Here is a 26,352-nt window from a genome sequence, read left to right on the forward strand (position 1 = left end):
CCATACGTTTGTAAGGCAGAGGAAACAAACCGGCTCCGCCAGCCCTTCCCCAACACGTGCTCTGTGATGGAGGCAGCTGGAAACAGAGCAGCAGGCAGCCACAGGCACCGGCCAGGGCCACCTATGCTTAGAGAAGGGGACCAACAGGCGAGAAGGGAGAAGCACACTGTAGAACTCCCTCTCTTCTTTCGCGCCCTTCTCCTCAGAGCAGCCGCCGTCCGCAATACACGACTCACGCGCCGCCGTCGCCGCCATTTAAAACGCCCGCCCCTGCGGGGCGCGCTGCCCCGACAGCCAATCAGCGCCCGCGCTGAGGTAAACAGCGCTCCGCTCCCGGCCTGCCGAGGGGCTGCACCGGCTGAGGGGGCGGCTGGGGGCGACGCGGGGCCAGGCAGGGCAGTGGGGAGCCCCCTCTGCTCCGCTCCCCGCTCCTCCCCTGCCTCGGGGCTCTTCAGTCCGGCTCCCCCCGTGAGGCGGCACGCCGCCCCGCCGCGCGGCTTCTCGCGCCCCCCCTCGGCTTCCCTCCCCCGCTCGTCCTCGCCCCCAGCGCCCTCCGGCCGCCTCCTCCCGCCTTACCACGTATCCCCCCCACACATAGAGAAAGTTCCCGTCCACCACGGCGCAGTGGCCGCTCCGCTCCTCGGCCACGCAGAACTGCTCCGCGGAGTCTGCCGCCATCTTAGGTGGAGGAGAAGGAGGAAGCAGCTCGTCTGCCTCAGTATTCGCGTCCCGCCACCGCCTCCTCCGGGAGAGGTTGGGGCTCTCCGCCGGTCGCTCCCCTCAGGCGGACGGGAAGCGAGGAGGGTCCAAAGTGTGGGGCGTCACCCTCCCCTCAGCGCAGGGGCCGTAGCAGCCTGCCCTCAGCCCCGCCGCCGCCCCGTGTGGAGCCCGGGGGTCGCTCCGCGGCCGGAGCCGCCGGGCGGGGGTTAGAGGCGGGCGCTGCGCTGTTCGGCGGTGCCTGCGGGCCGCGGCCCTCCCGCTGACCCCGGCTGGAGCCGGAGCAGGCCGGGTACGGAGTGGGGCGGGGGCACGGAGGTAGCCGTGTGGATGCGCTGTGCTCTACCTTTGTTCTTGCACTGCTCCGGGAAGGGGCCCTGTCAGTGTGGGTACAGACTCCTGCCGCGGGCCCGAGGGCAGCTTCTGCCCAGTGAGGCACACTGAACGCTACAGTGTGAGATTTAAGGGCTAATAAACCACATAGAAGGGTGTGAATGAAAAGCATGACAGGAGGAAAAAAGCACTGATAATAGGATACCTAAACACAAACCCAGTGCAAGAGTCAAGGAAGAGCTGGGTCTCTAGGCAGACTTCAACATGGGAGGTGGTTTAAGACAACCAGAGCAGAACTCGCGGTCTCTGAAGGTGACAAGAGCCACGCTCCAGCCAGAAATAGCAGCTATGAAATGGTCGCTGATATTAATTGAAACAATTGTATAGGAGTTCAAACTGTTGACCACAAAGAAAAGTATCCTGTGAATGCTGTCCTCTAAACTGCAGCCTGGAAGCAGTTGAAGCAAGAGGCTACGTACCGTGATGTGGTAGAGTACTTGAGAATACCAGAGGTGCTGCACAGGCCCTGTGTATTGGGGGCAATGCCGAGCTAGAGGTAATGAACTGAATAAAGCTGGTGTTGGGATCTCAATGGGCCATCTCCCATCGTGTCCCAAACTATACACTTCCCATTATTTGAGGGATCTCCACTCCCTGTTATCTGCACCATTATATAGTTTTTCCTATATGTTGACTTGCCCTTAAACAGCAGGCTGGGAAAGGCACTAGCCTCTTATGCTGCTGCCCTTCCCACTCTTGCACTGTTAGATCAACAACCCAGTGAGTTCCAGCTGAACTGTGGATCTAGCTGGAGCGAATGGAATTCACAATAAACACAGCTCTTAAGAAAGACTGGTAGAGTAGAGCTTGTGAGAAATGAGCACTTTAACATCTTGTAGGACACCAAAAAGCAATTGTAAAGATTTTCTTGTAAAAGCGGGATGTATACTTCCTCTGTTGTATCCGGAAGGGAAGACGTTAACTATTCCTGTCAATAACTGCTAATATTAAAATGAAGAAATGTAGTGGTGATGCACTGAGATGATGGTTAATACATAGGAATAAGCATTTGGAAGAGTTAAGAAAAACGTGGGTAACAGGCAAACTTTCTCTATAGATCAGGCAGAGCCACAGTGTAATGTCTCAGAGAACAGTGCAAAGTCAGCAGTCCATGGTTTTGCCAGTGGGGCAGTGACAGACATGAAAACAAGATATTTGTCACACTCAGTTCCATCGATTCACCTTTGGCATGAGGTAGATGTGGTGTCTGATGATGGTCCATTAGGCTGTCTCTGCTCTCCAGCCACATGTGCTGAGACAGCAGTGCTGTGATGGCCAACAAAGCCACGGCAGACGGCAGGGAGGAAGAGCTGGGCATGGCTTCCAGAACTCAAGACAGATGGCTCAGTGGAACAGAAGTCTATAGCTTATGCTGGAATACTTTTATATCTCTGGTGGGAGGCTCCAGGCAACCTAAGAGAATCCCAAATACAGCAGGATGCTACAGGACTATGCTTTATATTCCCCATTTGGTCATAGCTTAAAATTAGTTTCTTTTTAGATGAGGGGTACATTCCTTCTCCAGGTGTACCTTCCTTCTTCAGGTGAGACATGAGCTGAATGGCAAAATCAGATTTTCTTTAAAGGAGAATAAGCAGTAATCTCAGCAAATAGAAGAACTTACATAAGGATTGGGTTCATAATTTGCACCTAGCTGCATGCCTGAGATGAAAAATGGATCGTATTTCCTGCCAAAATATCGAGACCTGTCAGATGGCAGCTTTTAGTCTAAAGAGAGTAGATGCAGCTTCACCCATGAGCTTGCTCCCAGATGAGGAGCAATGATTATACATTATGTAGTTGAGAATGGACTACAGAAATCAGGCTGACATTTTTTATCCAGCTTAATATCCCTGCAGTCTTTTGATCAAGGAACTTTCTTTCAGAGTTGCTTTGGGAGCCTTCTGTGGAATAAAGCTGTGCTTTGAGAGATGGAGCTCACAGGGTTTGAATAAAACATCAGTCATTTTTCATCTGGAGAGAAGGCAGCTGCCCCACAAGACTGGAACTGTATGAGGCGCAGTGTATTTATTTATCACACTCCATACTGGGGGTCGGTATCTTGCAACAGACTTCCAACTGCTTGGGGCCAGAGGAAAACATTATGTGTAAAAACCGCCGTGGAGACCGTCGTGTGCTTGTTGGCCAAGACAGAACCAGCTGAAATTCACTCAAGAACAGCGGGCAGCCCGGCACAGAACGGTGCCGTTCCTGGGGTGGGTGATGCCGCAGCCATCCCGTCTTCCAGGAAAACACAGCCCTGAGCCCGCGGATCCCTCCTGCCCCCCGCCGGGGGGGGGGGGGGGCGTCAGCCGGGCCGCGCTCCGGAGTGGGGGAACCTCCCCCCACGGTTCTCCACGCGGAGGCCCGAGGGGCGTAGCGGGGCCGTCCCGGAGCCTCCGCCCGCCCCGGGGCAGGGCCAGGGCGGCGGGGGCGGTGCGGTGCCATTTGGCGCCAACTGCCTGCCATGGAGCCGGAGCGGCTGCGGCGCCGCTTGGGCTCTGCGTTCCGGCTGCGCGGGCTCCTGCTGCGGGCGTGAGTAGCGGCGGGGGGCGCGGCGGGGCGGCCCGCCCGGGGGCGACCAGCCGGGACAAACTGCCCGGGCCAGGCCCCCGGCTGGGCCCGGCAGCGGCCCCTGGGCCGTTACGCGCTCCGCCCGGGGGGTGTTCTCATAGCTCCTTCAAGCCCACGTCCTGCTTTCGGGGCGCGCCCCTGGGTCTCGCGTTGTGGGATTTGGTCAGGGACAGGTCCGCACTCCCCGCATTGCCTCCTCGGGGATGTGATAACGCCTTTCTCTCCTCTTCCTCACCCTCGCACAGAGGACTTGGGAATCTCTCCTCAGAAGCCCTGTTGTTTTGCCTGTCCTGCTGCTGTGGGCCTCTTCCATCCATCTCCACCCGTGACCTGAACCACTGCAGCACCTGCAGTGCTAAAAGCTGCCCTTGGTCTCCCCTTGGTACCCTCCCTGATGGCGGTGCTGGATGTTTTATTGGGGTTTTTTGTCTGCCACTGGCTACTGCCCCTGACAACTCTGGGATCTCTTTCCTGAGTTGCGCTTGACTGTTCTATGTTCAGCATCTCTTACTATAGGAAGAAATGGTATTTCCAAAGGTACATTATAATGTTTATTAGTTAGACATTGCAAGGTCAAAGAAAAGTGATTTCTGCTTGCAGTGGAAGGTGTCATGATTTATAAGAGTGCCTTGGGCTCTATTGCTCGTATTTTTCCTTTAAAAATTGTGTGTTAATATTAGTTCCATTTTGTTTCTGGTGTGGATGGGATGTGATTATTTTCGACAACGTCCTGGCAATTTTGTTAGTGAGGAGTCCAAGTTCAGAGCTCCCGACTCCCACAGTTAAATGAACTGAGACATTTTGAAGGTCAGGCTGTTAACCAAAATGCCAGTTTTGATTGGCCGACAGATGATGTTAATAAGAAATTTGTTATCTTTAGGTGCGAGACTGTAGTCCAAGGGTGAGGGAAGAAGTGGACTTCTAATTCTCCTCTTATTTAGAATTAAAATAACGCCAATCTCAGAGATACTGATAAACTGGAATGTAACCAACAGAGGGCTGTTAAGGTGGTCATGGGCTGGAGCCCGTGGTGCGTAGGGGAGCAGGAAGAGCTGTGTTTGCTCAGTCTGCAGAAAAGAGGGTAAAGATGATCCAGCTGCCTAATGGGGACTTAGCCAGTGCACAGAGAAGGGGTGAGAGCCAGCAAACGCAGATTGCAACTGAAGGAATCCCACTTGGGATTCTAGTCCCTTTGATTCAAGAGAGACATTAAAAAAATGGAGAGGGTCTACCAGAGGACCACCAAGATAATCCAGCTCTGAGGTCCTCAGCACAGGAAAGACGTGGACCTGTTGGAGTGGGTCCAGAGGAGGTTACAAAGATGATCAGAGGGCTGGAGCACCTCTGCTATGGAGACAGGCTGAGAGAGTTGGGGTGGTTCAGCCTGGAGAAGAGAAGGCTCCGGGGAGACCTTAGAGCCCCTGAAGGGGCTCCAGGAAAGCTGGAGAGGGACTGGTGACAAGGGCAGGGAGTGACGCGACAAGGGGGAATGGCTAAAGGAGGGTTGATTCAGGCTAGATATAAGGAAGAAATTTGTTACAATGAGGGTGGTGAAACACTGGAGCAGGTTGCCCAGAGAGGTGGTAGATGCCCCATCCCTGGAAATGCTCAAGGTCAGGTTGGATGGGGCTTTGGGCAACCTGGTGTAGTTGAAGATGTACCTGCTCACTGCAGGAGGTTGGACTACATGGCCTCGAAAGGTGCCTTCAACCCAAACCCTTCTGGGATTCTGTGATTAGAGGGCTGGAGAACTTGATGTGGAAAAAATGCGAAGGATCTGGGTTTATTTAGCCTCAAGAAAGGAAGGCTCAGGAGGATCTAATCCCAGTCTTCCTAACAGGTGGTTATAGAGAAGACAGAGGTGCTTCCTTCTCAAGGATGCACAGTGACAGGGCAAGAGGCAATGGGCACAAGCTTAAAATAAAATCTGTGCTGTCAGTACGGTTAAAGTTTGGAGTAGGTTGACTAGAGAAGTGGTGGAATCTTCTTCACTGGAAATACTCAAGATTTGGCTTGACGGGGCGCTGGATGGCATAGTATAAGTCCCTGCTTTCAGTAGAATGTTGGACCAGATGGTGTCCAGAGGTCCCTTCTAATGTGGACTTTTCTATAATCCTATGAAAAAGTTGTTTACAGGGAGAGTAGTTAAGCACCAGGACAGGACTGAGAGAGGTTGCGAGATCTCTCCATCCTTGGAAATGTGGCTGGAGCAATGTGGCTGGCCTATTGGAGCAGAAAACTGGACCAGGAGGCCTTAGAGGTCCCTTCTGACATGCATCTTTCTATGATTGTATGAAGATGAGGTTCTCTGTACCTGCTTCTTATCCTCAGTGTTTTCTATCCTGATGATTTTTTTTTCTTTGACTTAAACTAGTGCAGTATTATACAGTACTAATTATTTCTACTTTTTTAATCACAAGCTGTTTAGTGATTATGTGCACATCTGCCAACATTGGCATAGTTTGTATAAACTGTATTAAATATTAATTGCTCTTGGAGCTGACTTTCTTCACTGGAATTAGGGATGCTCTAAAGTATCTTACCGAAGCACTTCAGTCCATCAATGAAGTAGAACTTGACGATGTAATTGAAAATGTCATTGATGCCGTTGAAAAACAGCCTTGTAAGTAAACAATTTCTTTTTCTTAAGCTTGCTAAGTTTATCTTGCACTTAGGTTATTTAGACAAAGACGGAGTTACTGGCAGCATGTGCACTAAGGTATCATTCTAGCCTACTGGGTTGATGAAGATAAATGCATTGTTGACATTTTGTTCTGTTAAATACTGAAGTTTGTAATGTCAGCAAAAGACACTATAATTTTGCCATTTAAAAAGTTGGCAGCCTGGTACCTCCTGACTTTTCCAAGAGTAGTGAAATTTTTCAGTGCCAGTCACTAAAAGCACGTAGCTGAGTTTGTATGGACATCTTTGCATTTGAAACTATCATTTTAAATATTAAAATAAACCAGGCCCAGAAAAGGGTTGGTGGGGTTGTTGGCAGTTATAATCTGAGGAGCCTAGCTGTGACTGCAAGAAGCAAGCAGTAGCATTCCTTCCTTCAGAGATCACTGCCATCACATCCACGCAGAGTGGGAGATACAAGTGCACCAGTATAATGGTCCAGCATATTAACTCAAACCAACTGCAGATGGAGTGTAATCATCACCTGGATGTTCTCTGAAGCAGCAAGGCAGATGCTGACGTTCTGTTATGCCAACCTGACATCGTGGTAGTAACATTGGGCAGAAGGTGCTAGTAACAGTTGGGGCACTGCAGTGCTGGAGGAGCTGTATCTGCTTGGCGTGTGAAAGTACATCAAATTCCATAAATTACTAAGTCCGAAAGTGCAATCCAGAAAACTCCTGGAAAATCCCATAAAAACATGAGACGCTCAAAGAGCCGAGCTTTTGCTGGTAAAGTTCTCACAACCCATTTGGTTCTGAGCATGCCTGAAATTCCAGCGTCCGGTATTTTGTCTGGGGACTGCCTCCTGCTTAATTGGGACAGTATGTCCTGAGGTACACAGATCCAGTGTCCCTGCCCCTGAGCGCCATGAAAGGCATGGGGTGGTAGCTCAAAATATACGTGACACAGTCTGACAGCACAGAACAGGAGTTGTAGCACCTTTGGTTAAACAATGTGACTGATGGCGGTGGCACTGATGCCTGACATGTGTGTGTTTACTGATCACAGCTCATGAGAACTAGGAAACTTGGGCTCACTTCCAGTTTTTGGCCGAGGAGATTCAAATCCATATAAATGTGTTCTGAACTAAATATTAGGCCTCAGATCAGGTCAGGAAACCTTCCCGGCCTATCCTAATTAAACAGAATTAAATCCAGGGTGGGCACATGCTTGCTTTGTAGTTTTACTAGAGCACAGACTACAGAACTTATGGCTTTATATATTATATTCTTACTCTAGCCATGGGATAACAGATCATAGCTGAGCAAACAGGGAGTAAAAGCAGTTTGAAGAACTAGTCCTGATCTAGCATAAAGCCCGCTGGTACAAATTACTGCATCGACATTTTTGAACAAATTTGAATTGGTACGAGAAGCTCCAGGGCCAATGTAGTACATGCAGTCAGTGCACTTGCCAACACCAGTCTTTGTCCAGGGCGTAATTTTGTGCTATAAATTCCCACGTTGTTGAGCTAACATCTGCGAGTTGTTTGAAGTTAGGGGTAGAGATGCAATTCAGGCGTGCTGGTCTCTCCTGTGATTCCTGCTAGCTCCCTTAGTCCCTTTTTTCCTCTGCTATTCATCACTGTCTTACAGGAATTGTGATTTTAAGTCCCATGCCCCAGCTAGGGAACTCAAGGGCAGGTTTTCAGGTACTGATTGCTGTTCCAGGAGCCCAGCAGTTAGGCTTGGAGATGCTGACCAAGTCCTTTTGTGAATCTGCCTTGATTGGTCCTCCCTTCAAATTCAGCAAAACATTAATGTTTAGAAACATTTTTAATTTCAATTATCAGTTTAAATCCATGAAGACAACAATGTGCCTATCTCCAAAATTATGTTAAACTGTTTGAATACTTATTTATGACAGCAATCTGTGTGATAATGTTCTGGAACAAAATTAACCTCCAGAATGTGAAAGCTCAGATCTAACACATTTGTAGTATATTTGGCAGCTTTGCATAAACTATAATTGTCTTGTTCTCCATGTTTAGTGAATTAATGGTGGGCACAGCATGTGTGTGGATTATTTTTTCACTAGAGATGTATCCTTCTGGTAAGAATATTAAGTGATCCATTTGTAAAGAGAAAACAGTGTGTGTCATTAGCTTACCAAAAACATATTTATTTGTGTAATATATTCCTGAGAAGACCAAACCACTTGTTTTAAAATATTTGAGACCTACTTTCTTTCTTTCTTACTACTTTCTATAGGCTGCAGTTTTCATCCTTTGAAATCTTCTTTTCAGTGTCATCTAATATGATTGAACAATCCACAGTGGAAGCAGCCGTCCAAGAATGTAGCCAGGCATCAGATGAAACTATGTACGGTGACATTATTTTTTTATTTGAGGTTTATGGGAGTTGTATGCATTCCTGTATTTCTTCTTGGGAAATAAATGTCAGGCATTTTCTGCAGTGCTACACATGCAGTAATTGCTTTGTGCTTTTGTCTTCCTGGTACTGTCTTTGAAGGTTAGTAATGTTCCTTCTTGGAAAATTTGTTCTCGTGGATAGGCCTCCAGGGGATTTTAAATATAATGCTGACATTCTGGAATTGAAATGGTATGGTTATGTGTTACGTGTGATACAGGTTGAATATTAACCAGTAAAATAAACCAATAGTTAAAATGCAGAGAGAACTTGTTACATCTGTTCATGTCTTTATTTCTTTTTCTCTAGTTGAGAATTATCTAAGGTTATTTTTGTGCCTTTTGTAAGATACTTCTTTTCTGAAAGCACTTGGAAAAGTTTCCTCCATGGTGCTTGTTTCTGCTTTTTTTGTATAGCAGGGCTTTTTGTTGAAAACCATGATTGATTTTCACTCTCTGATAACAAAGCGGAGAGCAATTACTTGAGCTTCTGAGAACTTTATTTGTGATTGTGATGAATGTGTTTCCTTTAGTGTTTACGTTGTGTATTGACATTGTAATGCAAAGCATGAAAATGAAGGTTTGCTAGGCACGTCAATTAGATACTGTCATCCCACAGTTTCTCTATATGAAGCAAATTTGGTTTTTACTTTTCTCCTTGTCGCTGGAACCTTTATGATGCAGATGGTTTGAGTGTGACTTTTCTTTGGGTTGCTTTATATACTTCATGTATTTTTTGCTCTAGAAGTGAAGAGAAATCTGTACACACAGATTCTCAGTACAGAATCCTGAAGGGAGAAGCTCTACACATCATAGAGTCAGCCTGGACAGCTCTCTTGAATTATGTTGCAGAAGGCTTGAAGGCAAAGTTTTGTAAGAAATGCATTCTGAAGCCTGAGACATCAGTGCCTGATGGTTGTCCTGTGCTTGGAAGACTTACTGACAGTTCATGGGATAATTTTATCTACTCTGATTAATTTGATCCACTTACAGTAAGAGAGAAATGAGAGGCATCAGAGGAGAGAGCTGAACCAGTGAATATAATGGGATGTATCAACTCGATTAGTAGTCTGAAGAGTTGTGCATGTCCATTGTTTAAACCCATTCACATTAACCACGCCGAGGCTGTTCTGTTGTCAGAAAAGGTAGCAGAGGATGGTAAGGGAAGGAGATGTATCCCTCTCATTTCTAAATGAACTTCCAAAGAGTTTCCTTTTTTTTGAATTAGAAGATGTAGTAGTATCCAATAGGTAGAGTGTTGCAGGAGAAATGGTGATAACACAGGGTGATAGTGAACAAAACAAATACATTTTATTCAACATGTTTTGTTTGTTTGATCCACTTCAGATAATGTTGTAAATATATTCTTCTTTCAGAGAAAATGTTTTCAACATCATTGGAGCCTTCGATATTCCACGTTATATTTATAATTCAGAAAGAAAGAAGTTTCTACCGTAAGTCTTGCATATTTTACATTTCAACCACTTCTTGTTTCTAGAAAAAATCCTCTATTTCTATATAGCTAAAAGTCTGTTTTCTAATCTTTCCCATTTGGGTCTGTTCATTTCAAGCTTGGGTGAGAAAGTGAGATAATTTTGTTTCTTAGTCTCTGAAGAGCCAGTCAGACTCTATGATGAATGCTGGCTTATAAATAAATGGGCCATTGGGGTTTTCCTAGTCCAGTAAAACGAAGCTGAAATGGGGCCTCGTATCTCCGGTGGCAGTGTATTCTGTGCTGCCTATGGTACTGGCTCTGAAACTTTGATGTTTATCAGATAGTAAAATGTCCAACCATGTTTATGCCATCTAGTGAATAAAAGAGACAGTAAGGCTAGGGGCATACATCACGAAATGTAGCTTGGTTTCCCCCCCCCCCCCCACATCTGGCTGTTTAATTTTTTTTGAAATAAATTTGGTCTGTTGCATGTATTTATTTCTTAGACTGTAGCTTGCAACTCCCTGAAGCCCTGGAGCATTTCTAAGTAGAGCTACAAATGCTAAAAAAGAAAAATTAGGAGCAACTGGTGGTCCCCCAGGTTGGAGAAAGCAAGAAGTAGTTGGAAGAATTGGTTGTAAGTGTTTTAGTAGCTAAAGAATTTACCTTTAACAGCAAGCAGCCCAGCTGCTGAGACAAAGAGGCCATGCTTTTAAAAAGCTGGAAGTGGCGTTAGCTGAGGAATGGATAGTGACGTTCATTGTGAGGGATTGCAGCGACCTTCATGTAATGTTGAACTCATTTTCTAGCTTTGGCCCATGATTTTGCCAGTCCAGCAAAAGCAATTTGTGTGTTTACAGTAGGTGTTTAATTCCAGTGCTGCTTTCTAGCTTTCCAGGCTGTCGGAAGCAGAGAATTCCATGAAGACAATTTGCTAACCAAGAGGAAGAAAATACTCTTGTTCATGGCCACTTGAAAGACGTAACTGCTTTTTTAAAAACTGATTTCTGCAGAGTCCCATTCAGGTGGAAAGATAAATTTCAAGGCTTGTGAGTTAGAGAGAAATTAAATGGATGTAGCCTTCAAAATGCAGAAACATAGGTTGCCTAGCAGAGATCTTCCTCATTGAGTAAATAAATTATGCAGTAGTGTTATAGCTTTTGCAGCCTCCTACAAGTTTTAGATCAATAAGTCATTTTTGTTTGTGGAATGTACCTTTTTTTTAATCTTGATTGTGTTAAACTTCTTGTAGTCTGTCAATGACCAACTTTCCTGTACCAAATTTATTTGGAACTGCCAGAGATAAAGCGGAGTTGTTTCGTGAACGCTACTCCATCTTACAACAGGTCAGAAAAAGTTTTGCTTTGTTTAACAAAACACACAAACAAAATGCTGTTTTTTGTATTCTTACATTTACAACAGTGCTTTGCGTTGAGGTACTTTTGTGAGCTACAGTTTAAACAAAATCTGAATAAGAACAGGGTCTGTACTAAGATTCATCAGTCTTCTCAACTGTCACCATACAGCATGATGGAGTCACGTGTTTCTGCATTTTAGTATCATGTCGTAAGAGGGAATTACGTATTCTGCATGTGTCTTGCTCTTTTCCCTCCTGTAGTCTGTCTCTGTGCTACATTTGATTAGCATGTCGTTGTACGTAGTGCTTGTTGAGATTGTGCAAACCCGAAGCCCCGGGAAGGTCTCATTCAGGCTGCCCTTGAAGCATTGAAATTCTCTTCTGATTTAGCCCATTGCAGTGGGCTGATGCACAGCACAGATCCTGCTCGGTGCTGGCAGGTACTGTGCAGACCTGACCCTGACCTGAGGTGTGAGTGAAGTGCCTGGACACAGGCAGGCAGCGAGCACGGCTCTTTGCGCTGCCCTGCAGGCAGCAGGGAGGCACCCAGCTGAACAGCGTGAACTGCTCATCCTTTGGACCAGTGTGGTGGTTGCGTGCACAGCGTCAGATACCCCAGAGCAGCAACAACTCTCTGTCTACCAGGGGATTTGCTTCCACTAGGAGCATGTATACTGCAATTTGGGAACCTCTACCCTGGGATGCCAGTTAGCCGTTAACTGAAGAAGCTTTAGTTCATACAAACAGTCATCAGAATTAGTGAAACCTGCTGGAATCGGCACACTCACGCAAAACAGCAGCAGGAGGTGTCCACAGGGCGTATCCTGTTCCTGAACTGTGTTGTGCCATTGCACCTCTTTGCCTGATGGTTTTGCATAGGCTCCCTGTTGTACCGGTTTTGTGTTTGGTTGTCATATGTACTCCTTTCCCACCTCCAGAAAAGTGAAGGTTCAGGTCACTATGTGGGGGAGGGCTGCTGATACGAGTTACTGCCTGTGTTACACAGGCTGGTAGCGATGGGTTTGTTCCAGGGGGAGGCTTTCAGACTTCATGAAAAACAGTGAGAGAAGTGAAAATTTCTACAATGCATTTTCTTCTGCAGTTTATATGTTAGTGTAGCTTGTTCTGTTGTGTTTTTTTTTTTTTTTTAAAGTGCTTACTTCTAATAATAGGCCCTGCCCCGAAGAGAAACCTGCTCTTTTCCACATAGTTAGCATTTAATACAATTTACCTTCCCTTGCTGTCTCACCCCTTCCTTCCAGGTAGTCAGAAAAAACGTTTTTTAAAAGCATTCCAGATTTGCTGTTACTTTTTGAGCTTAGTTTTATTGTCCAGTATTATTGATCATCTATTTCTTAGAAGCAAATTCTTGTCAAAAGAACTGATTATGCTCAACAAATTAAGCATTGCTGGATAAAATAGAGTAAGAGAACTTTACAAAGTATTTTGTATAGTGGCTGACAGTGCTCATTTATTTTTAAACTGGATTACTTCAATTTTGGTTTCTGCAGAGGACTCATAGACATGAGTTGTTTACTCCTTCAGCAGTCATTGCTCATCCTGATGACAGTGGGAGCAAATTCCAGGTAAAAAATCTGTTTGTTTTTTCTCTTGCAAAGGGAACTGTACTTGTGTCACATTTTAATGCAGTAATAGTTCTCCAGTGACATCTTAGTTTTACATCCCATATGGGTAATCGATGGAAATGAGTTATTTTCGATCATTTTTAGCCTGTGTGTCAAAAATGCAGTTACTTGGCTCAGATCAGCATGGTGACCAGGCTACTCAAAAGTAGCTATGAAGTGCAAGAGAAACGTGGCTTCCTGAGGCGGAAGGGCTTTAGCTGTTCAGCTTATTTGCTTCCTGCTGTTTGGAGATATTTTCCCCACTTCTTTCTTTCATAAGCACTAAATTCACAAACCTACAGCTGAATAAGGTCGTAACTTTAGTCTGTTCTGTTCCCATCTCAGCTTTCTCATATCAAATGCTCTCTCTATATTATGTAGTCATTACATATTTAAAAAAAAAAGATGAATGTGTGTGTATGTGTGTGTCACTGGGTACCAAATAACAGCTTTTGCTTTGCTCAACTTCCCTGTTTCTCCCCATTCTGAGCATGCCATCACATAGAAGAAAAGTGGCTGACCTGAGCTGAGTTGAGCCTGCATCTCCATCCAGGCTTTATAGGTGTCTTTCTCCCTTGACTGCTTCCCATCCTCCCTGCCCAGCAGTGGCAAACGTGTTGCTTAATGCTGGTGTTGTAGGAGGATTGTCTCTCTTAACTGCAGCTTGACGGACCAAAATAAGTTTGTCCAGAAACCGCAGGCAGCATGCTATGCGATGTCACCTGCGTTACTCTGGAGTGTTCTCTGTCATCTATCTAAGGTTCTTCGATTAAAATAATCAGAGTTACTGTACGGGTGCAGGCTGGCCCTGTGGTTCAGATCGGATCACGCTGAGGATCCAATTACTACAATTGACATTCTTAGGCAAGAGCAGAAATTGCCACTTGTTCTTTTCAGTTTTAATCCACTTGTAATCAAAATAATCACAATAAATATTTACTTGCTAAGCAGTTCTTTATGCTAGCAGTCATTATTGGAAATCTTTTCCTCAACTGTGCTACATTTGACATTCAGAAATGCGTCCCTGATTTTTGTAATGAGCCTGAATTCTCTCATAACTCATTTGTGTATTTATGTAAACACATGTGCTGTGTGGGGCTTTGTCTTGCTTGCTTAAGGATAGATATATGAAGAGTTTGATTTAATTTTTATTTGATTTTTTGCCTTTGATTACAGCTTAAAACAGTAGAAACTCTGTTGGGCAATACAGCTAAAGTGGGAGAAGTGATTGTGCTTGGGATGATAACTCAGCTCAAGGAGGTAGGCTGCTTTTTATTGTGGAGTATCTAAGTCACCATTCATTCAGTTTTACAATATATTAGAAAATGAGAAGGCTTGAGTATCTCACCACTTTATTCTGTCATATATGTCAGCGGCAGAAAGTGGTGCAAGATCCATTCCCTAAGAACAGAGTTTTCCACAAGCAGTGGATGCTAGTGTGTGAGGGAAAATGTTTTTCTGGTCTCACTACAGAATTTTGTAATGCTTTATGTCAGCAACCAGAACCAGTTACGTTTTCTAGGCATGCTCCTTCTTGAAATGCTGGAGCTCCCAGTGACTGTGTTTGGACTTGTGGCTGCATTGGACTGTGATTGTGTGTGGGGGTGCACCGGCAGTCCACACTGCAGCAGCTCCAAGGGAAGGTGCTAAGATACACTTACTATAACCTACGTGGTTTTTAGTTTTGCCGGTGTGTTCTAAGCTTGGAATATTAAGAATGGCTAAATTATTTCTAAATGCTGACTGATAGATGCTTCTGATTGAAGCATTTATGTGTTTGGGTATATTTTACTTTATTAATTAATCCTGTTTTTTTAGGGGAAATTTTTCCTAGAAGACCCTACAGGAGTTGTCCAGCTAGACCTTAGTAAAGCAATATCCTTTTCCTGTGATGTAAGAGTTGAAGAAATTTCCTGTAGACCTGGACAATTTCAGATTGAATAATACATCAATACTGACTGCTAGAAATTATGTATTGAGAATTGCAGCTCTGTCTTTTTCCTTTTAAAATTCCTTGGTTGCTGCAGCTCAGTGACCTTTCACAGAGACTCTTAGGACAAGGTTAGTATTCCTCCTAGTGGAAGCAGAGTGTGTTCCCGTTTGCAGGCTGTTCGTGAGCTTACCTACTTAGCTACCAGCGGATTGCCGGGCTCGTAAAGCAACTCTCAGTAGTGTCCAACTGTGTTACACCAGCTGGAAGGCAAACTTTGGCTAAAGAACTAGTTTAAGAGTCCCGATCTAAGAAAAAGATATTTCTTAACCTTTCTGCACCAGTTCCACAGTGGTTTATATACTGAATCATGCTTTGTTTTGGCAGAAGGTAAAGCAAACTATTTTTCTTAGCTTGTAATAAGTTGTTCTGTTAATGGTTGTTGCTGCAGTTACGTGTCTGCCAGGTGTGGCTGAACAGACAAGTCTCATGTTGATGAGGCTTGACCATGAGCTGAGTTTGTGGCTGAGACTTTAGGCTGTAAGCCTTTCCTGTTTCGTTGTGGGGTCTGTGGGCAGAGAACAGAGCACTATGAAATTTGTTGTTTTCAGTGATGTCGGTGGGATGTGAGCATCTGTAGCAGCTTTGAGGATGGGCCTTGGTTAGCCTGGCTCCAATATGCGTGGAGGAGACCTGACTAGATTAGGAAGAGAGGCTAGAATGACCAAACAGTTTGATTTAACAATCCGAAAATGCTGCTTTCTGTTGGCAAAGCCTTCAGAGACTTTAATGAATCTTCTCATTAAGATGCTGTAAGCCCTTGCAGTTTTGGAGCCTTGTTTTAGCAAAACAATGGACATTTCTGTTTGTAGAATATTACTCTCTGCAATATACATAATCCCAGTCTATTTTCTAATAATGCATTTTATGTTTAAAACGTATAAAGTCAATAGAAGTTAGGCGCACAAATGGTAGTGGGGACAAGTATCACCCTGTTACTTCTGTTCCTCTAACAGGTGGGACAGTTCTCAAGGAAGGGTGCAGTTTGATGGAGACTCTTCCGGGGCAGGGCCAGCAAAAATGATTCCTGTTCCCCTACATTCTTAGCTGAGTTGAGAAGGTTCTTTATGTGGCTGTGCATTCAAAGAAGTGACTGGGGTGAAAAAATAGTTGGTTTCTTGCTCAGCCCGTTTTTCAGCCAGATAGTTCCCTGGTCTGGTTCACCACTAAACAGCGCAGGGCCTGGTGCTATCACAAGAGAGGGATTGATGGAGGCTGGGACTAGCTGTGCGGCACAGCTGCCAACTCTCTGACTAATGTCTAGGACATGATGTTGTTAGAAAAACTAAAGGTTATTTTGTTGTTCAAAAATCCTCTTAGGTTGGTATGAAGATGAAGTTTTTCATGTGAACGCTTTTGGATTTCCGCCTACTGAACCTTCTGCTACCACTAGGTATAAAACTGACTTTCGTCAGCCTCGCTCCATATTTTGTTATGGGTTTCTAAGTAAGCGCATTATTATTTTATAATTTCTGTGACATTAAAGTATGGTATTCTTCCTCCTCCCCAAATGCTTCAAAATAAATACAATTTTAAGGAAGCAATTCTGGGACTTGCTGGTCTACTTGGACCAGTACTAAATCCTATAGTGTAGCAGAAATACCCTTCCAAAGGCCGTTGGGTTCTGCATGTTAGTAACAATGGAGATCTAAGCCCTTCTCAATTGCAAAGGTAGGTAACTATTACATGGCAATAAGAAAGTCCTTGTTGCTCAAGGAATGGATGGGGGAGAGAACTGAGGATAAATATTACCCTGAGATGATCTGTTAAATTACGGCAGGGCAGCGCCCCTGCTCTGTATCTAGGTGACTGCCATTTATCTTCCTTGGTTTCTCCATGAAGTGCTAGATGATTATTGGTACCATCTGAGCTACCTATCATCATAATAATAATTAAAATGGCTTATGTAAGTCATAATCAAAACTACTAATGATTTGGGAAGAACGCAGAACTAACTTGAATATTTGAATGATGTAGAGCCTTCTATGGGAATGTAAACTTCTTTGGAGGGCCTTCTTCAGCTTCAGTAAAGGCTTCCGCAAAATTAAAGCAGCTGGAGGATGAAAATGAAGATGCCATGTTTGTGTTTGTTTCTGATGTATGGCTGGATCAAGCAGAAGTACTGGAAAAGCTTCACACAATGTTTTCGGGTAGGTGAGAACTGCTTTGACTCTGAGCCTTGTTTTAGAGAACTTTTACCATTTTCCTCAGTCCTTAGCAGCGCTGATGGGTAGAGGTGACGAGTGCAGCAAGGCAGTCTGATGGCTGGCTGGTCCTCAGTCCCCAGCTGTGGCTGTGCCCCCTCCTTGGCATGGGCTGGGAAGTCTGTACCCACAGTGAGCTAATTCAGGGAATGTCCCAGCAGAAAACTAATGGCCTTTGTTGGAGAATTAGTTTTATGCTGGTTTAGCTTTGTGAACTCTTCATTGTGGTCACTCACATGAGCATCCCTGTCCAGGCAGGGGAAGCTGGACAGTGTACGACTGGCAGCAAGACAATGGCTTGTCTGCCTTTTTTTTTTTTTTTTTTTTTCAGACATGCACTTTTAAATGAAAAAGTCAGGCAACAGTTTTCAAGAGTCCTGTATTACTGTATTGTGCATTTTTTTATGAACTTCCATTTTGAGAAAGCTAGAATAAGCCCAACTGTTGCATTTTTTTGGTAGGATCCCACTGAACCCAAGCCCAAAGCCAGTGAAGTCTCATTTTCAGTTTAGTGACAGCTATTTGTGTTTCATGGTTGCTATTAAATTTCTTTTTGGGTCTTTCTCTAACAGTGTTAAAAATTGGATTGTATTATATTTTTGCAAGCTGACACTTCCTTTTCATAAATCACTCAGTACTAATATTGTTTTGGACAATGGTTTATGTGCTGTGACAAGAATGTTTCCCTTGCTAACGAAAGTTCTTCCTAGGCATAGTTTAAAGAAAACATCTTACTTCATCGGAGATTAGCAGTCCCTCGAATGCTTCCTGGTTCTAGCAATGAAAAAACGTCAGTTACTCTTAAAATATGAACTGTTTCTTCCATGCATCATTACATTAGTAATGTGGACAACATTTGGATAGCAAGCATCTGCGAGATCTGTGAATTGCTTCTTTGTATTCCAGAGCAGCTCGTCCTGTCTGTCTTGGAATGGAAGTGCGAGAGGGTGGCTGCTTTAAAAATAAGCAACATAAAATGAAGGGTGGGAAACTGTTACTCACCTAAAGAAAATTGGACGCAAATTATCACACTCGTCCAGAAGCTACGAAACCAGTTCACTATCTTGATCAAAGTTGGCAAGATCCTTAAAGCAAACTGAACTTGACCTTGATTGCATATGCTGAAGTAATAAAGGGACTTTGGGCAGTGCAGTTAATAAACCGAACTCAACTGGCAAAGATGCTTACATTGCATTTACTATTTTGAGACCTTTTTTTAATGGGCAAATAATAAGCTTCATAATTATAAACTAAAAATAATAGCTGAGTGGAATAGCAAGAAAAAAACCATTGATGAGCCATTCCTCTGGTATAAACAATTCTGTCCTATTTACCAACTGGATTGAAAAATAGTGAAGTAAATCCAAGTCTGGTACTGCGTGTTAGGAAAATGGAGAGTAACTGGGAGCATGAGATGAATGCCTGAGTAGATGGTTTTATTTTTCTTTTAGGGGTAGGAATCAGGTTTCTTTTTTCACTCTTTGCTATAAAGCATATGTTTCTGGGTGATTAGTGATATTGTGAGGATTCATCACCTTCTTAAAATGCTCAGGCAATTCCAATTACTGTTGCTTTATAATGCCAAAGAGCAAATTAAATGTTGGTAGAGCCCTTGAATTGGAATGATGCATGGAGGTTAATAGTAATCCATTGCTACCTACTCACTATTTTTCTCTTTAAGGAGGAAAAAATGCATTTTTAAATTGTATTATTTATTATAATTGTACTTTGTGTAATTATATGACTGGGTGAGTAGTTAGTTGGATACGCACAAAAAATATTGTTGGAACTGGGTCTGTAAATAACAGAGGGCTCCCTTGAGGTGACATTTGTACATTGCCATCATCCTTTTTAAGCTTACAAAAGCCTGTATCAAGAAACTAGTTCAGGTGTATTAATAGCAGCACAGCTTGAAGTGCTGTTTCAGTTTGTTGTGGTTTAACCCGGCAGGCAGCTAAAACCACCACACAGCCCTTTGCTCAATAACCCCCTGCCGGTGGGGTGGGGGAGAAAATCAAAAAGGAAAAGGTAAAACTTGTGGCTTGAGATAAAGATAGTTTAGTAGGACAGAAAAGGAAGAGAATAATAATAATAATGATGATGATGATAAAAAAATACACAAAACAAGTGATGCATGGCACAGTTTCTCACCACCTGAAGCTGATGCTCAGCTAGTTCCTGAGCCACCCCACCTCCCGGCTAACCCTCAGTTATATGCTGAGTGTGATGTCATATGGTATGGAATATCCCTTTGGGCAGTTGGGTCAGCTGTCCTGGCCATGTCCCCTACTAGCTTCTTGTTGGCAGGGCAGTGTAAGAAGCTGAAAAGTCCTGGACTGCTTGGCAACAACTATAATACTAGTGTGTTATCAACATTATTCTCATCCTAAATCCAAAACACAGCACTAACTAGCTGCTAGGAAGAAAATTAACTCTATCCCTACTGAAACCAGGACACAGTTTCTGCCTTTCATGAAATGGACTAGAGGCTGAATGCTGAAAGATACTGAAGTGAATGGATGTTATACTCACAGATACTCTCTTTTCCCAGGTTATTCCTCTGCACCTCCAACCTGCTTTTTCTTTTGTGGAAATTTTTCATCTGCACCATATGGAAAAAATCAAATTCAGTCACTGAAAGGTAGGGAAGTCTTTATATACAGTCAGACATGTATGTTAAATTAAAATGATGATGACAAGACAAATTAAGAGAGCAGAAAAGAAACCCGTATTTTCTAAGTGACACATTTTTAATGTACTGAAGTGTAGGAGTGATTCATATAATCTGTTTGTTGTCTAACCAGGTGTTGTATCATAGATTTATTTTTTTTTCCTGACTCTAGGTTCCTTGAAGGCTCTTGCAGATACGATATGTGAATATCCTAGCATTCATAAAAGGTACACAGCAAAGTGCTATGAAAAGGGAAATTTATTTTGTGAAACCTTTGTTTAAATTACTTTAAGAAACTAACAGATGCAATGTTTCCTCATGATTATGAGCCAGCTATGATCAGATAGCAAGCTGGGCTTGTAACAGGCCTGTAAGTTTGTTTTGGGAGCAGTGTAAGGTTTTGAATTTATCTAAAACAGCTTGGTCATGCAAGCTACTATTGAGTGAGCAAAGGTGAAACTGCCTCTCCCTGGAACATTTTCCACGTGGACTAAACATGGCCCATGATTCCCCAAAAGTGCTGTTTGGGTGAGCCCCTTTTTTCTCTGGAGTTCCCTTTAAATCAGCAGGGTTCTGCCCAAGCAGTGCTGCATTATAAACTGATGTTGAAGTGTTGCCACTGCTGCAATCACCTACAGGCTTTCTGTACCAGCCACAGAAAATGTCACCTGAAACACTGAGCACTGCCTACATGGAGATATCTCATTTTGATCTTTTCCATTCTTGCACACACGGTTCTCCACAGCTAGTTAGTTTGAGAACTAACCAAAGCAACGCAATCCTGCAAAGAAATCTTTTATTTATCTCTTCTTGTGTCCCTGCTCCATGAGAGCCCCATTCCAGGCCTGGAGAACTAAATCCCTTCTACAGAGATTTGAGTATACAAAGGAAAGTAAAACAGGGAGGTGGCCAGGCTTATCCTTCCTGGCCTCTGATCTTTGAATTTGTAACAGTCACCCTGAAGTAGAGCCGGCTCCTAGAATGGGCCCCAAAAGCCGGAATGGCTGCAGCCTGCAGCTCTTGAGCTCTGTGTGAGATGTAAGCAAGCTGTGGGCACTGATCCTCCATCCCGTGTCCCGGTGGGGCTCTCTTGGTGTGCCGCTGCTGGGTTACCTGGGGTCCCTGTATGGGATGATGGAGCCCATTACCACCACAACCTGCTCTGTCGTCCTTCCCACAGTTGGCCCCTGTGCACGGTGAACAGTTTTTAAGGTTCCTTCCACTGTAGTGAGGAGTGGCATCTTATGCCTTAACTGTGATTTACGTGGTTCTTAAGGCCAGGAAGAGCTGTCATCTCTGCCCCAGAACAGGTTATTTGCATGCCTCTGTGGAGTGACAGCAGGATATAACCGATGTTTAGATACTTCTGGGATCATTTTCTATAAAAGTGATATGTTGAACTTTTTACAGTAGTCGATTTGTGTTTGTTCCTGGCCCTGAAGACCCTGGTCCTGGTTCTATTTTACCAAGGTCAGTTTGCTTTACTTTTTATAATTTTGGAATTTTGAGTTAAATAGTTAAGGAAGGTAAGAGTCTTAGTTGATACATCTGTTGCTGTTTATTTTAGACCTCCCCTGGCTGAAAATATTACTGAAGAATTCAGACAGCTGGTGCCATTTTCAGTTTTCACCACAAATCCTTGCAGGTAACAGTGTAACTTACTGCTATTTTTAATGTTGGGTTTTTTTTAACCAAATGACTAATTTATGTGCAGATGTAATTTTCAAAAATGACAAATTCTAGAAAAAATGGTCTTAAATTTTTCAAATTATTAGAATTTCTTGCTTGCATTAATTGTAACTAGTTTTAAATACATTCATACATAGATAAGTTAGTGATGAAAGGAAGTAGTGCTAAAAGTTTGATAGCGAGTATCAAAAGCATCGTGTTTTTTCTGAATCTGGAGAGAATGAAGGGAAGATGGGAAAGTATTATTTTAACTGAAATGTGCTTTTTCATTGTACTGTATTAGATGGAGAACAACTTTATAGTGCAGCTCCCTATCTTTTAGTTTCATCTCAATTTATTTAATTTCATTAATGTTTTCCATTTAGGGTTCAATATTGCACTCAAGAAATAATTATCTTTCGTGAAGATTTGGTAAACAAGATGTGCAGAAACTGTGTCCACTTTCCTAGCAGCAACATGGATATTCCCAACCACGTGAGTGAGTTGTTCAGCGCTTCTGACTGAGATCTCCTTGGCTGCTTTTTTAACCAGCAGGTTTTTAATCAGGGTGCTCTGATCTGCATTCTCACAACACGTTGCAAGAGTAACCAAGAGGGATTACAAGAAGGATCTATACACCTAGTATTACTACCTTCATTTCACAGAATCCCAGACTGGCAGGGGTTGGAAGGGACCTCTGGAGATCATCTAGTCCAACACCCCTGCTAGAGCAGGATCACCCAGAGCAGGTTGCACAGGATCGTGTCCAGGCGGGTTTTGAATCTCTCCAGAGAAGGAGACTCCACAACCTCTCTGGGCAGCCTGTCCCAGTGCTCGGTCACCCTCCGAGTGAAGGAGATTTTCCTCATATTGAGATGGAACTTCCTGTGTTCCAGTGTGTGCCCATTGCCCCTCGTCCCGTCACTGGGCACCACTGAGAAGAGTCTGGCCCCATCCTCTAGACACCCACCCTTTAGATATTGATAAGTATTGATGAGATCCCCTCTCAGTCTTCTCCAGGCTAACCAGCCCCAGCTCTCTCAGCCTTTCCTCATACCAGAGATGCTCCAGTCCCCTCATCATCCTCACAGCCCTCCACTGGACTCTCCCCAGTAGTTCCCTGTCTGTCTTGAACTGGGGAGCCCAGCACTGGACACAGAACTCCAGATGTGGCCTCACCAGGGCAGAGTAGAGGGGGAGGAGAACCTCCCTCAGCCTGCTGGTCACACTCTTCTCCATGCACCCCAGGACACCATTGGCCTTCTTGGCCACGAGGGCACGCTGCTGGTCATGGAGAGTTTGTTGTCCACCAGGACTCCTGGGTCCTTCTCCACAGCGCTGCTTCCCAGCAGGTCAGCCCCTAACCTGTACTGGTGCCTGGGGTTATTCCTCCCTAAATTCCATCTTAACAATAAAATAACTGGAACCATGATGCTGACTGATGGCATGGAGTCAGTGTGACTGTCCCACTGCAGGCACCCCTGACGGCAGAGCTTTACAGCAACTGACTCTTGGTCTATGTGCACCAGCAGTGAATGTCATACCAAGAACCATTGATTCCTTAAGGCAAAGTTTAATACAAATCGCCTTTTTTTTTTTTTTTAAGGTTTGATCAATTAACCAGTGACATTTGCAGTAAAGCAGCATGTCACTTTTCCAAAAGGCCACCTGCGTTTTCTGCCTTCTGAGTTGAAGCCTTAATCCTGCTTTTGATACGTTGCCACGGCACTCCGAGTTATGATCCTAGTTAATGAACGCACAGCAGGACTTGATGGGACTTGCTGATATAAGTGAATGAGAACAATCCAGGCAGTGCTGGCTCACTGCAGTGATGGCCAGAGCATGTTTCTATTTATTTTATAGGGTTTTGTTTGTTTGTTTGTTTGTTTGACTTGGGAACTTCTTTTAGCCCTTTCTTCCTTTGCTCCATCATGACAGCACCGTTTCTTTGTGAACGTTAAGGAATTCAATGTGGACACCGATGCACGCATTCGCAGACGCGGATGTGTGCGCTGCAAGCCGTCGCTTCCCTGTGCTCACACACAGCTTTCTCATGCTTGGAAAGGAAGGAATCGTGAAGGAAATGTAGAATTATGTACTGCAACACTTTCTGCAGATAAGAGTATTAGGTTGCTTTTGCATACTTCAGCTTTGCTCTGCCTTTTCTGCCTCTCATGAGTTTTTTAATTCAGCCATCAGTGTAAAAAGATGAATGAGAGAGGGAAATTTTCTTACTAACATTAGATGGAATTAATCGTGACTTTGGGCCTTGTGCAGTATTAGTGGAATAGCTGGGCCAACGCTTGGTACATCATTTTCTGTCAACAGCAGACCGTTCCACCAAGTCGCTGCAATGATTTTGGCCCTTTGGGAAAAATGGACCCTAATGGCAGCTACGTGATTGATTAGAGATAATAAAAACTTTCAAGGGGCTTGAGGAGTTTCAGGAACCAAAATGCCCTGGTTGGAGTTTGCCAAATGAAAAAAGCAAATGAAAGGGAGCAGCTGGCATCCGGAGCAGGGCAACGCCCAGAACAGCCAAGGGAATCAAAATCATTTGGGAATCAAATGATTTCCCCAGTTCGGGGAAAAGACTGTGTTTATGTGTGGGTCTTGTGGTCATTGGGTACTGCAAGGAAAGGCCCGAGGGGAAAACACCCTACAAAATAAAAGTTAGGACAGCATTGGTATTCTTGGGTTGGAGGAACAGGTAAGCAGATTCTACGGTTTGTTGGAGAGTCTGATGGATGAAATAGTTTTGACACCTTCAAATGTTGGTTGATAACGCTTTAGAAAGGACTTTGTGTGTTTAAAACCCCCAAACACCACAACAAACAAGCCAGCAGCTGACTGCGTAGGGGAGTTACTGCTTGACTCTAGAAATCATTAATAATCAGAGGGAGCGAGATACACAAAGAACATTGCCAGGTTCAAAGCTTCTTTATTAACAGCAGTAGCAGCTGCAGGAATGAATTTGACTTGTAGAAAATGGCTCAAACTCTTTATGTTTATCTTGCAGTTTGTAAAGACTATATTGTCACAAGGACATCTGACGCCACTGCCGCTGTACGTTAGCCCTGTGTACTGGGCCTACGACTACGCCCTGAGGGTATATCCTCTGCCAGATATGCTCGTTGTTGCAGATAAATACGACCCGTTCACTGTCACCAACACCGACTGTCTTTGCATAAATCCTGTAAGATTTCCTTACGCTTTACCAAAGATAAGGAGGGAGTGCAGTTACGCTCAAGTGCCTCTCTTACTATTTGTACAGTATTTTACTTACACAGGTGTGGTATATACATTTTTCTTTACAGGGTTCATTTCCAAGAAGTGGATTTTCATTCAAGGTATTCTACCCCTCCAATAAGACAGTTGAAGACAGGTAAATATATTCAGTTTCTCATTTAAAAGGAAATATTTTATTTGCCGACTTTCTAATTATCAGGAAGAACAGAGAAAATCAATTATATAAACAGAGTGAATGTCAATGTTCTAGCAGTTAACCTAGACTGATGCTCATTCCTAGGCAGTGTAAGAAATCCAAATGCCTAGAACTAAAATAATAAATTTAGAAATTAGTCAAATAACGATGATGAGAAGCATGATCCAAAAGTCGAAGGAAATATTATCAAATCTTTCATAATTCGAGAAATAGAATAGTATTGTGAACTATCTTTAAAAAAAAAACCTAAATATTGTTTTTGTTTGGTATTTTCAGCAAGCTTCAGGGTCTCTGAATTTCTGCAGGACTGCAAAAAGGGAGGAAGCCTTTGTAAAGCCAGCTGCAGCTGGATCTCAGATGGATTGGTTTTATGATGTATTACCCACTGCTTAATGTCAAGGTCAAAAATGGTGGATTTTGCACCCAAATAAACTTTTACAGGAAAAGATACTGGTGTTAGTTTAGATAACAAATGTAGAGTCACAGCGAAGATAATTGGAAAAGCATAATAAAAGAAGACAACTGGGGGAACCAGATGCGTGCGTATCAAACAGGAAATCTCTCTTTTAAACAAAGAAGTTAAAGATAGGGAGAACTTTGTCTTTTACCATGCTGAGTTGAACTGAGAGCTAGTTATCTGCTGAGATAGTGGAAAGGTCTAGCAAAGATTTATGAGGTGTGATTTACTAATGGCAGCGCATCATCTGTGGATGGCGTTGGTCAGACGAGGTGAGGAGAGAGGAACGAGGACAAGGTCCTTGGATACAGTTGTGGAAGGCCAGGAGGAGGAACTCCTGCTGAAGGAGGGATTGGGAAGGTGGGAAAGAGGCAGGGCCTGGCACCGCAGACTTCCGCATCAGGTCTGGCTTACAGCGGAGATGGAAACCCAAATCCAAGTGTGCTCCCCAACCCCCGGCCAGGAGGGGAAGGCAGCGCCAGCTCAGGGATGCAGGAGGGGAGGGGGAGCGTGAGCGGCCCCTGTGGCAGGCAAGGGCGAGGGCTGGGAGCCAGCACGAAGCCAGTGAGGGGAAGGGCGGGGGAAGGCTCGGCGAGGCCGGGAAGTAGAGAGGAAGCGACTCGGAGAACACCCCAGGGGATAGCCTGCCATGTTGTTTGGCGTCTCCATAGCAACTGGCCGGGGGGGTCAAGCGCCGCCATCTTGTTTACTATCACCATAGCAACGAGCACAACCGCGCCTCAGCCGCCATCTTGTTTGATGT

At 44.2% G+C, this 26,352-nt stretch overlaps 2 protein-coding genes across 4 annotated transcripts in view; one reads left to right on the plus strand and one right to left on the minus strand.

Moving 5' to 3' along the window:
• The window catches only part of KLHDC1 (kelch domain containing 1), a 30,486-nt gene extending 29,581 nt beyond the window's left edge, over positions 1–905 (minus strand). Inside the window, exon 1 of the mRNA XM_054825823.1 lies at positions 577–905. Within this exon, the coding sequence (XP_054681798.1) occupies positions 577–678 (102 nt within the window). The 5' untranslated portion in view covers positions 679–905. The remainder of the gene's footprint in view (positions 1–576) is intronic.
• A 2,617-nt stretch (positions 906–3,522) lies between these two features.
• Positions 3,523–25,580, plus strand: POLE2 (DNA polymerase epsilon 2, accessory subunit). 3 transcript variants are annotated; one of them, XM_054825819.1, is made up of 19 exons: positions 3,523–3,645; positions 6,207–6,307; positions 8,615–8,690; positions 10,114–10,191; positions 11,425–11,518; positions 13,041–13,115; positions 14,331–14,414; positions 14,973–15,029; positions 15,426–15,474; positions 16,465–16,537; positions 17,122–17,294; positions 19,900–19,989; positions 20,192–20,246; positions 21,430–21,489; positions 21,587–21,664; positions 22,074–22,182; positions 24,707–24,883; positions 25,005–25,072; positions 25,409–25,580. In XM_054825819.1, the coding sequence occupies exons 1-19, from the start codon at positions 3,578–3,580 to the stop codon at positions 25,425–25,427; spliced, it is 1,584 nt and encodes a 527-aa protein (XP_054681794.1). In that variant the 5' UTR covers positions 3,523–3,577; the 3' UTR covers positions 25,428–25,580. The 3 variants fall into 3 exon arrangements, with proteins under 3 accessions (XP_054681794.1, XP_054681795.1, XP_054681796.1); XM_054825820.1 differs by lacking the exon at positions 13,041–13,115; XM_054825821.1 differs by lacking the exon at positions 3,523–3,645 and having other exon boundaries at positions 8,580–8,690.
• The last annotated feature ends 772 nt before the right edge of the window (positions 25,581–26,352 follow it).

Source organism: Grus americana, chromosome 5, assembly GCF_028858705.1.
Source record: "Grus americana isolate bGruAme1 chromosome 5, bGruAme1.mat, whole genome shotgun sequence".
In the NCBI taxonomy this organism is placed as follows: Eukaryota; Metazoa; Chordata; class Aves; order Gruiformes; family Gruidae; genus Grus; species Grus americana.